This window comes from Juglans regia, chromosome 10, assembly GCF_001411555.2.
Source record: "Juglans regia cultivar Chandler chromosome 10, Walnut 2.0, whole genome shotgun sequence".
Lineage (NCBI taxonomy): Eukaryota > Viridiplantae > Streptophyta > Magnoliopsida > Fagales > Juglandaceae > Juglans > Juglans regia.
Window position 1 is genome coordinate 15,577,051 of NC_049910.1, and position 12,278 is coordinate 15,589,328.

Consider the following 12,278-nt stretch of genomic DNA (forward strand, 5'->3'; position numbering starts at 1 on the left):
TGATCTAATAGTTGGGCCCGTTTACTTGGCAGGATGATGATCAGGAGTCTGTGGTTATGCCAAATAAAAATGGGGAGAATTTTTTATGTTTTTTGTCTAAGCTGGAGAAAGCCATGAGTGGAAAGTATACATTTGAAAACTGACATTGCAAGCTCTGGATGGCGACCTGCTTGGAGGAGTCTAACACATGAGTAGTCTTTCCCATGAGCATGTTCATTCCTTCCCTAGCCTTTTCCAGGAGTGCTCCTGCCACCGAGAGCCATCTGATATCTCGGAGCATGAAATAACACCAGACCATGTCCATTTGCAGTATTGGGACATTGTCAATCAACTGAAAGCAAACAAGATAACACTAAAAAGCAGAGGATAGTCTAAAACCAAAAAGGAACTAAATGTTTATTTTTATAAGTAAAAAGAAACTAAATGTTTGAATGTCAACAGGGTGAAATCGCCAAAGTTACCTTTACCAAATCCAAAATTCACCATGTCATGGATTACTTAGGTGGCTTTATTTTTATTTTTATTTTAAACTCCCAGAAGCATTGGTAACTTAGGTCATGTTCAATCAAATTCTAGAAGCAAAATCTCTAATGGTCACTAGCAATTTTGAAAGGCACGTTCCACAAGCAACTCAGCCAAATGGTGTCCCTTAATAGGAAGCAACTCAAAGCAAATTTCAGCTATTTCAATCAAATGAAAATAGATGACCTTGAAACATGACATGGCTCTCAAAGTGAATGGTCATCAATAATTTAATACTATCGCAGGAGGCCTTATATACGCAGATGAAAGAATGCTCACTCACCTCGATGACCTTTGGATTGCAAAGAGATAAAGCCTCCTGGAAGAAAGCGATTAACCAAATCGGGATTAATCACAGGAAAATATTTTACTGTACACTACAGCAAGCAACTTCTCATGTTAAGAAAAAAAGTGGCTAATATAAGATAAAAATCTATTCATCGATGCAAGATTATAAAAAAAGACAGAGCAATAGACAGAGAGGGGCTTCGTAACCAAAGAGAAAGCAGGGTTATCGATTAGAATCGTATGAGAGAAAAATCTATGATTACTGAATAAAAAAACAATTGATTAGGACAATAGCATTGGTTCAAACTTTTGAGTCTTACTCATATTTCTTCTAAGAACTTCTTTCCTTTCCTTTTGGGGGGGAGGTAACTATGGCCTAACTTGAAAATCCCAAAATTACAATCATGAAAACATATGGGGCTGAATTAATTATTCCAAGAAAACCATACAATATCAAAAAATCAATTACGTAACTAATTTAAATGTATTAACCACTTGCAAAAACTGGACTACCACTGACCTCTCCCATGGTGAGCACTTCTAATCCATCTTTGTAGTTCTCACTCCTAATTAGTTGCTTTCCATTTGCCTGAAGCATCAGTCCCATCATTACAAACCTGTAACATGAAAGTTCGTTCAAATCTTCAGCATTGAGAAAGGGATCATAGATCCTTAAATCCTTCAATAAAAGAATTCCATGCTCACATCTAACAGCACTTTCAAAATATTCTGTGCAAAACTTAACTATTTACCATACTGCTGATCAGTTTCAGATCCCTACTGTACAATCTGTCCACTTTGATCTTCAACCTCTATGTTAAAGTCTTCAACTGGTAGTGAACCATCTACATATCTTTTGGCCAATGTTGTGGCAGCTGCCCTGTTGTGACAGACATTCCATCAAGTTAGAAAGAACAGACTCACAGGCAAAGCATTAAAATGAAAGCAAAATAGTAATCCTTTCACAAGGCAATCAACATAACCCAAAGCAACAACAAAATTATGCATGCCTACCAAGAATATTGAAAAGACAAAATGTCATTATCATTTTATCATGTGGAATATAATGCAGGTCTATTAAATGAATAGTATACAATGTAATAATAACTCCTAACAAACAACAGAACATAGTCATTCCAATGGCTGCTTGCTTGGTGCTCTTTTTGGGCTTTTCATGCATGCCTTCACCAAGTTGGGTATGCAGACAACAGACAAACAACCACTCCCTCACCCCTTCACTGGGATAGAAAACTTCATTCATGGAAAATGATAAAGACAGCTGGGGCCATGTTTGGCATGCCAGAGAGACATATAAATTGGGCACTAGAATAACCATTTAACCAGCTCCTCTGATTTCTAAAGCCACTATATTGGAGGGCATATATCAAATCCTAGAGAAGTATTTCCAATTATTGCTTTCACAATTACTGGATTCGTGTGGAAGATACTATTGCATTAGGGTTAATTCGACACAGACTCGAGACAATAGTACTCTTGTGATGATTACATCACAGATTTCTATCGAGTTGGACAACAACCTATCTTGGGTAATGCTTGGGAAATCGTATACAATAGGAGCATTCCATCTTAAATGAATGATGGCATGAGATGCAACCACAAACTTTGTATATTTGATTGCACCAAAGTAGGGCTGAAAAAAGACTTCATTGTACGAGAAATAAAATAGTATAAATGAAAATCTTTACTCAGCTGAGCACAATAAGAATTAGACCTGATAATGGTATGTTTCTTACAGTTTGAACCAAAATAACATTAAATGGAATATTCTACTCTGAATTTCTATTAGACAGATTCCGTGGAACCAAATTAGAATATGATGAAAATACGCCCCCCCCCCCCAAAAAAAAAAAAAAAAACTCAAAAATTACAATCAGAAAAAAAGCATATTGAAGCTATGCACTATAACTCAACTTTCTTATCAAATTGCATTTGCAATTATATTTTTAACAACAAACAAATTACTTATCAAAAATCCCAGAGATCCATCATACCAACGAACTGCATTACAGAGAAAGGGAGAGAGAAGGTGAGTTATGCAACTGCATTGCAGAGAAAGGACATCAAAAATATCCTTCCAAAATCAATTAACAAACCCACAATCAAAAGACACAAACTTAAACAAGCACAAAGACTCAACAATATACATTGCTTATGAGGAACAACGAACCTCTCATCAAAATCAGTAAAAGGAATAATCAAAAGCCAACCTGCTTTTATTTCTTCGCAAGTAAAAACAACAAAAAATGAATCTAAAACTCACTTGACTCTGCTGAGTCTCCGAGAGCGTTCCTCCTCGGCCATCAACTTCTCCTCCAAGGACTTTCCCTCCTCGATGCTGCCCCGACTGGCGAGAATCCTAGCGTTGTTCTTGACGCCCAGTTGGACCAGCTTCTCTCAGTGCCATCGCCATCTCTCAAGACCTTTCCTGCGCAAATCAAATTGATCGACTCGGGGCTGCAGTTTGACCGCTTTGCCACCTCTATCCTCAACATCGACATGGTCCAATCCTCCAGCACCACCTCTATCACACCACCCCATGTCCCTCCTATCTTCAGCTTCGCCATTGAGAAAAAAGATACAAATCATAGGTTGCGCTCCGATGGACTTTAAACTAATGAATTTGCTTTACAGGTCGAGGAAACCAAAGAGGCGAGGTGATTTGCTTGGGGAGTAAGAAAGAGTCGGGTTTTCGATTGGGTTGGAAACTACAAACTAATGACTTTGCTTAGAGGTCGTCTGTGTCGTCAGCATTTGTTTCCTCAAAGCTAACGAGAATATGCTTTGTTTTAACTTTTAATTTTCTTTTTTCAAAAATAAAGTAATGAAAAAATTGATAAATTTTTTAAGAGAAATGTAGTTTTATGTGTTAAATTTAACGTATCACATAAAAACATATCACTTTATATATTTACTTTAATGGCAAGTTTGGGACACATATTAGATATAAAATTTTCATCTAATTTCATTTTATCTCATCTCATCTTATTCTCAAATACAACTCTAATACAAAATTTTAAAACTAATCATTACAACTTTTCAAAACTAATAATTACAACTTTTCAAAATTTTAAATAAAAAATAAAAAACTATTCCAACTTTTTCAAATTCCAAACGAAAATAATATTATAAAACTATATTCTTACAATATTTTAATTTTATAATTTTTTTTCAACTTTTTCTCTCTCCTTTTCCAAAACCTAAAAAATATTCAACTCAAATTATCTCGTTACTATTCACAAATTATCTTACAACTATTTACAAAATTTTCATCTCATCTCACTCCTCAAACAAGTTCTTGGAATATTTTTTTGTGACTATAGCACTATATGGTATTAAATTATTTGAGAGTATTTGTTATATCCAACTTATGGGTCAATCATTTGATGTCATGTCATAAGATGTTGAAAGGACGATAGTAAAATAGATAATAAATAAAATTTTCCTCTAATATAATATATATATATATATCTAGTTTTAATTTTGTAGTCAATTTTTTTTTTTGTACTTTCCAATGCATTGAGGTTTGGAGAAGGTGCATAATATACTTGCAATTAATTGAATTAGTCAGGCTTGTGTCGAATGGGAATTCATGATGGCCATAGTCACCACAAATGAGTCACTTTCTAGGAAAACTTTGCCAAACTTCCTTTCCAATGTCTTTGGGTATGTAAACGAGTCATGCTTATCGTTTCTTCATTTGTCAAAACTTTTTTAACTCTAGCGAATAGCAAATAATAACAGCCTATATATTTATAGATGCTTAAATTGCAATAGAAATACACATAAAAAGTCCATACATTTGAGTAGAAAATAGATAAATGATCGATAGATAAAGGTTTATCGAAAGTTATAAATCTCATATTTGGAAATCAAGAACAAGCATTGTTGATGCGGTAAAAATTGCTCAACAAGCCGAAATGGGAGAAAGAATCATTCCCGGCCCACTCGGGCAACTTGGGCCTCGTTCGGTGTTGTTTGATGCCCTCGGCAGTGTTTCGGTGGGCCTATACGGCGGCGGTGCGTATGTCCATGGCGATGAATGGAAAACATAAGTGTAGAGAAATAAAAGAGATGAACACATGGATTTACGTGGTTCGGCATAATGCCTACGTCCACGGGCGTTTGGGGAGGAGAAATCTATTATAATATTCTTGTTTACAGTCTCTCATATCTCTTAGTACAATGGTGATGCGGAATGTAAATTTACTGGAGAAAGGCATTCGCTGGAGCTCTCTTTGTTCTCTGGTTGGTGGAGAGGTCGAAGAAGAAGAAGGAGAACCTCTCCCTCTATTTATCTGAATCACTTTTCTCGCGTGCGCCCCCCTCCCTGACATCCCATGCGCCCTGGTCCCCCATGACCCTTCTGACCCCCTTGGTGCCCTGTCCCCCATGACCTTTCTGACCCCCTTGGCGCCCTGTCCCCCTTGACTCCCCTGACCCCAATGTCCCCTTGTCTCTAATATTGGTGAGCGAGGCCTGGTGACTAGGCCTGTATGGGCTTCTTTATTTTTTCCCCTCACAAGCATATAGACATATGCAAACATCATTATGCAAGGCTACATAATTTAGAATGTACTGGACAACTTATGAGATTTCACAATTAAAGAAATAAAAAGACTTGGTGATGCACACTTCAATGAAGCTAAACCACACCTGACGCCAATAAGGATTTATATACAGAACTGTAAATTAATATAACATGAAATTTTAATATTATTATTTATGCCTCCTTGATATAAACTTAGTACCCTTAAATATGAATATGAATATGAATATTAAGTTATTAATTAATATGTTATTATTAAGTTACATACTTACATAAACACATATATATACACTAAGCTGGCATCATAGGCTTTAAATTAATGATAGATGGCTTCAAATTAACGACAAATGGAGTCCATTTCCATATAATTTTTATATGTATAATTTGTTTTGCATTTTTGTCTCTTCCTTTTTCCATATACGCATATTTCCACCGATTACTATCTAGAAAAGTCTTCCACGGTGATGACATATTCGTGCTTATTGGGTTCCGCTAGAAGTTGTCGATCCTTAGTAATGACATCATGTCCTTATAGTACCAGGTAGTAATTGTGGTTCCATTATTTTAGAAGACGGCCTTGACTCAGTGATAATGGTGATAGATATGGACAAAAAGATCAAGCATTTGAATCATTAATTTTTAGCCTATGTTTTGGCACTTAGATGAGATGAGATGAGATGATGATCTCAAAATATTTTATAATTTTCTTCGCAAACGTTATCATTTAAACAAAATTTATTTTTTAATTTCAAATCTCTAACCTAATTTTCATCTAATCATTATTTAATCATTAAAACTTTCTCAAATTCCCAAAAGAAAAAAAAAATACAACTTTTTCAAATTTTAAAATAAAAAAATATTAAAAAATATATTCAAACAACTTTTTTAACTTTATAATATTTGTATTCAATTTTTTCTCTCTTTTTCCAAAATCAAATAAAACATGTGAACTCAAATAAAACAGGAACACTCTAAAACAACGTACCAAAAAATATTTATCTTTCACCAAAGAGTAATACTACATATAGTCATGGAGTACACAAATACCACACAATCGTTTTGAAAAATAGTGAACTCCACTATTAAAAAAGGGTAATCCTAGGGATCCCGCTGGAGGATCCCACTCCAAAATTTTTTTTCTAGTTTTTTTTACTTAGTAATTAAGAAAGTGTTATTTAATAATATTGTGAATTTACTTTTTAAAATATTTAAAAGTGTTTAAAAAATGATGTGAAAAAATTAATTTTCAATTAAAAAGTGAGATCCCTATCATTTTCTATTAAAAATTTAATTTTTTCATGTGAATTTCGTATGTATTCATTTTTTTCAAAAAAACTGTGCTATGCTTGTACACTCCACGACTGTAAATTTCATTTTTCTTCAATATATTCCACAAATGCTATGCATTTGAACTATGTTGGCATCCTATGGTTGTAAATTAATTACAAATGGACGCTATATAACTTTTTATAAAAGTGTAATGGCTAAAAAGAGATTTTACATAAGTAAATTCACAAACGGACGTAATTTTACGTAATATATTAATTCTATTTTACGATAAAAATAATTTTATAATTTAACGTAATATAAAAAGGGAGAAAATGAAGAAATTCATAGGCCTAACTTATCTCATAAAACCCGTTCTACAATAGATGATTGTTCATTACTTATAAACAAGCCTAAAACCTTATCCACAGCCAATGTGAGATTATTTCTCAACACCCTCCCTCACGTGCAGGCCAGTATTTTTTCTAGTCCTTGTCATGGGGTAAGTAGTGTGGGCCCCATTCGTCCTGTGACAGGCTCTGATACCATGAAGAAATTTATGGGCCTAACTCATCTCATAAAATCAGTTTAACAATAGATGATTGTTCATTGCTTATAAACATGCCTAAGACATTGTCCACAGCCAATGTGAGATTATTCCTCAACGGAAAAGACTTGAGAGAAAGTAAAAAAAGGCTCCACGACAGCGCTCCGCAATACGTGGGATTTCCTATTTTGGTAGGTTTCTATCGTTTCTGCTAGGGCGTGCCTATGGTGGTGCCCACCCCTCGCTGATGATCACTACGTCATTGGTGGGGAAGACTATTGCAGGTGAGACAAGGAAGAAGATTCAGGTTTGGAGATGCCACATGGGGATGCAGCGATGGGTAAGGCTGTGCAGGACCTTACTGTCTATGAAAATGTTGGGCGTAGAGAAGGGCCCCATAATGGTATGGCTGGACCATTGGGTACGAAGGAGATAGAGTTTGGCAGTACTCTTTTTTTACAGAATGAAGAAACTCTTCTTCTTTAAGCTGATCTGTTGAATAACATGTGCCAGATAGAGGTGGATAGTGGTCTGTGGGATACAGCTACGGAATTACTGGAAATGGAGAGCAGGTGAAGGCATACCTACATGAATATTGAAGGTCCAAGCGATGTCTTAACTAAATGTGTTTCGAATAAAGAGGATGAGGGTAGGCTTGCGGTTTTAGCCAAGGAAAAAGATATGAATCATATTTTACTTTGCCACAAATGAAAGCTACTTTGAACAATGGTGTATGACAATCCTAGCGGGTGGCTACCCGAACTCAAAAATTAAATCTATGATTGAAACAATTATGGTATGGAACATTAGGGGGTTGGGAAGGTCTCGAAAAAGATTGAAGAGTCTGGTGAGGAAAAATAATGTGGTAGTGGTGGCTATTTTGGAACCTTTTGCAATGGAAAACCAAATTTCCAAGCTAGCGAGTTTTTTAGATTTTCAGCATTTTTGTTGTAATGAGGCAATTGGGGAAGAGATTTGGCTGTTTTGGAGAGAAGAAGTGATCTTTGAGATGGTGAATAGGTCTGACCAGTTCTTATTAGGCTGGTTTACATTGGATAACAAACAAGTTCTTCTCATGTTTGTGTATGCAAAATGCACTCAAGTTGAGCACAAGGAGTTATAAAAAGACCTTGAAGAATCCTGAATTGACGACCTATTGTGGTTAGTTGTGGGAGATTTTAATGCTATCCGGGAGGATGGGGAGAGGATTGGAGGGAATCCAAGGACTTTATCGTCCATCGAGGATTTTAATACATGCTTAAATACTTGTGGCTTGGTGGAGATGGGGTTCCAAGGAAGAAGCATGTCCTGGTGCAATGGCCAAAAGGGACGCTCTAGGAGCTGGGCGAGACTAGATCGGGCAGTCACCAATGTGAGTTTTTCCAATCTATTTACCTCTGCAAAGTTAAAGTATCTAGTGCAGAAAACTTCGGATCACAGCCCAATGGTTTTACACCTTGATAGACCGTCGATCACTTATGGGCCATCCCCATTTTGTTTCCACAGCATGTGGTGCACTCATAAAAAATTTTTTGAGTGTGTGAAGGAGGTCTGGCAGGAACCAGAAGCTGCTACGGGATTGGTGAAATTAGCAACGAAGTTAAAGAAGACCAAGATTGCGTTGTGAGCTTGGAACTGATTGATTTTTGGTCATGTGGAACACAATATGAAGTCGCATGAGGAGAGATTGGAGTTACTTGAGCACCAGCTACAAACGGCATATATGCATGAGGTGGAAATTGACTATCTTGTAACCAAAGCTGAACTAGGGGTATGGGGGAAGAAGGAGAAGATGCATTTGGCTAAAAAAGCAAAAAAGAAATGGTTACAAGAAGGGGATAATAACTCTAAATTTTTCCATGCTATAGTCAATCAAAGAAAGAATGCAGCTACTATTTCACCCATGCAACTTGAAGACGAGACGGTCCTGGATTCTCCTGAAGAAGTCCATGTGGGTGCCACCAATTATTTCCAAGAATTCCTGTCGAGCTCCCCCGGTAAAGAACAAGATGATTTATCTCCTTTGGTGGAGAAAGTGGTCACTGATGCTGAGAATTCATTGCTTTGCCAGGCTCCTACAGAGGAAGAAGTTAAAGAAATTGTTTTCTCAATTTCGAAGCACAGTGCCCCTGGTCCAAACGGCTTTGGGTTAGAGTTCTATTTGTATTGTTGGGATTTGATTAAGGGAGATCTGGTAAAGGCAGCTAGGGATTTTTTTAATGGTGCTTCTTTGCCAAGGTTCTATGCTTCTTCTTTCATTGTACTTATCCCGAAAGTAAAGGATCTGAGAAGCTTTGATAAATTTCGGCCGATTAGTCTTTGTTTAGTTGCTTACAAGATTTTCTCAAAAATACAGGTTAAGAGAATGACCAAGAGTCTTCCTTTTGTGATCTCGCCGGAGCAAGGGGCTTTCATCCCAGGGTATAGTACTTTTTAAAACATCATGTTGGCGCAAGAGATGGTGCACTCTTTAAATAGAAAAAACCCAAGGGAGAAGTGTGATGCTAAAGATTGACATGTCAAATGTGTATGATAGGGTTAATTGGGTTTTCCTTTTAAGAGTGCTTGATAGTTTTGGTTTTTCTCAGAAGTTTTGTAGCTTGGTGGCGGAGTGTGTGCAATCCCCATGGTTTTCGATCATGATAAATGGAACCTACGAAGATTTTTTCAAACCATCCCGGGGTTTACGACAGGGGGACCCTTTATCCCCTTATTTATTTTTATTTTTTTTGTGATGAAGGAGATTTTATCTCGCCATTTAAGAAGGCAATTTGAAGAAGGGAAGATTGGACGGTTTTATCATCTGATGGGGGCCCATTGATTTCCCATTTACTATGTGACGCCCCCAAATTCCGCTTGGGATCGGACGAACATTTGAAGCGTCGAGACATGCAACACAAGGTTACATGCCCCCGGTCATGACATATAAGATGCAATATTCCTAACATGCATCTAGCATTATGCAATATTCGCAGCGGATGATTTTTTTCTTCAGCAATACTATGCACCAAACCGAAATATCCCAAATACTTAAAACATACTTCATACATAATGACGTACTAAACAACTGAGATCACAATAATAGTCCATATAGTTGTGATCAAAAGAGTACTGGAGATTGAACTCCACAAATACAACTAGTAACCTGAGATAACTACTGTACTACCATCTACGTCGCACCATCACTTAGTCGATTGTTTCCAGTTGGTCGATTCTCGATTCTCCTTCTGATCCTGTAATAAGATCTACCATTCGGGGGGAATGGTAGTTGGGACTACCACAGTGAGATTTGATTACAAATCTCAGCAAGTTAACAGGAAACTTCCACACAGGTTAATGATGCATGCATGGCAGTAAAAGCATGAATGCATAATCAAATCATAAGTAATCATAGCATAACTTGACATACAACATAACATAACTGTCATAACTTAAACTGAAACTGAAACTTAGCATGAACGTGACTTGAAACATAACATGGACTTGAAACATAGCATGAACGTGAATTTGGAACATAACATGGACTTGAAACATAACATGGACTTGAACATGCATAATTTGAACATGAACTTGAACATCACTTGAACCTGAGCATGACATAACATAAATGTGAACTTGGAATATAACGTGAATGTGAACATAACATAACATGAACTTGAAACATATTCTTGTCTCATGGGATTACCTTGATTGCATGAACGTAAACTTGAACATAACATAACGTGAAACATGACTTGAACTTGGAATCTTATTCAATAGGCTTAATCATTAACGTGACCATATGGGTGCAACACAGGTCCCCTTGAGCCGTGTGTTCCTGCCGATTTCCGCATCACATCACATGTGTCTATACCAACTGTGAGTGCGTTAATACGTACTCCACAATTGTTGTGGCCCCACGTATTCTACGTGTCACAATTGCTGTGTCTCATGTAGTGTATGCTCCACAGTTGTTGTGGCCCCATAAATTTCTTTATCATCTTCTTCAACCTTCCCCTTGAAGAGCCCAGACCTCTGATGTTCCAGAACAAAATGGGGCTTATCATAGATTAAGTTTTAGAGGCCGAGTGATGACCCGTTTGGTGCTCTTTGAAGTTCCCATTCCACTTTTGCCATTTTTATTACTGGAACCACTCTGGTCTTCCTCAGATTGGTAGTCTTTTTCTCTTCCTATTAGCACATTCACCCTATCCTCTTCCTGCTCAGACCCGGATTTATATTCCTCAGTTTCGCCGAGATGCGTTTCTTGCCCCCATTCATCCATAGGAACGTCTTTGACTAGCACTACATTTTACAACCATGTTTCATTTCCTTTCTCTCGGTCCCCTGTTTGCAACTCACTATCCCACTACTTCATACTATCTGGAACAACCTCCTGCTCTTCCATCTCCCCATCAGAAATGTTTTCCTTGTTTACTGGGGAGTTCAAGCTGCCAAACTCCTGAATAACAATCTCGTTGTCCCTTACTTCTCTCACCTGACTTTTCCTCGTCTCTTTTTGCACTTCCTTTTCCGTCAGCCTTTCCTCTCCTTGCTCCTGCACTTTGCCATTCTTCGCAACATCCTGGTCCTCTGTTATTTTCCCTCCACCAGCTGCATTTGGACATCTTATCACTTCACAGTAAACCATTTTATTTTTTTTCCTTCTCAGTTTTCCGGATATCACTAATGTTTTTCCCTCTTGTACACGTTGTTTTGTTGTGCCCCTGCAACTTGCAACTTGAGCAGAAAGTCGGCAATGTCTCGAAAACGACGTCCTATTTGAAACTAGAACTAGGTGTGCCAATCCAGAATGAATCCAAATGCTGTTTAGAGGCATCCATCTCTAAACAAACTCGAGCTCCATCCGTTCTCGTCGTACAACGAGTGGAGTTATCAGATCGTATGAACTTCCCAAGCGGTGCCGTCAGTATTCTGAGGATGGAATTGTGATAGAAATTTGGAGGGAGACCTGGGAGCATCACCCAAACCGGAACAATAGGAGTTTCCTCTTCTTTCGTAAATCCCGGTGTCCAATGGAAAACTCTATACGAAACACCATTTATCTCGCTGGCTTCTCGGGAGAACGCCTTGTTGAAATCTTCTTCC

At 37.4% G+C, this 12,278-nt stretch overlaps 1 protein-coding gene across 2 annotated transcripts; it reads right to left on the minus strand.

Annotated features, from left to right (window-relative positions):
- On the minus strand, nt 1–3,558 carry LOC109020480 (NEDD8 ultimate buster 1-like). Of its 2 annotated transcripts, none has more exons than XM_035694486.1 (5): nt 3,092–3,558; nt 1,563–1,690; nt 1,331–1,427; nt 806–841; nt 1–331 (listed from the first exon to the last, which is right to left on the minus strand). In XM_035694486.1, the coding sequence occupies exons 3-5, from the start codon at nt 1,418–1,420 to the stop codon at nt 41–43; spliced, it is 417 nt and encodes a 138-aa protein (XP_035550379.1). In that variant the 5' UTR covers nt 1,421–1,427; nt 1,563–1,690; nt 3,092–3,558; the 3' UTR covers nt 1–40. The 2 variants fall into 2 exon arrangements, with proteins under 2 accessions (XP_035550379.1, XP_035550380.1); XM_035694487.1 differs by having other exon boundaries at nt 1,556–1,690.
- Between the last annotated feature and the right edge of the window lie 8,720 nt (nt 3,559–12,278).

Coding starts and splice junctions, on each gene's coding strand:
- LOC109020480 (XM_035694486.1), bottom strand. CDS start 1,420: ATGATGGGACTGATGCTTCAGGCAAATGGAAAGCAACTAATTAGGAGT. Junction 842..1,330: donor AAGTGCTCACCATGGGAGAG/GTCAGTGGTAGT, acceptor GCTTTCTTCCAG/GAGGCTTTATCTCTTTGCAA. Junction 332..805: donor GCAATCCAAAGGTCATCGAG/GTGAGTGAGCAT, acceptor GTTTGCTTTCAG/TTGATTGACAATGTCCCAAT.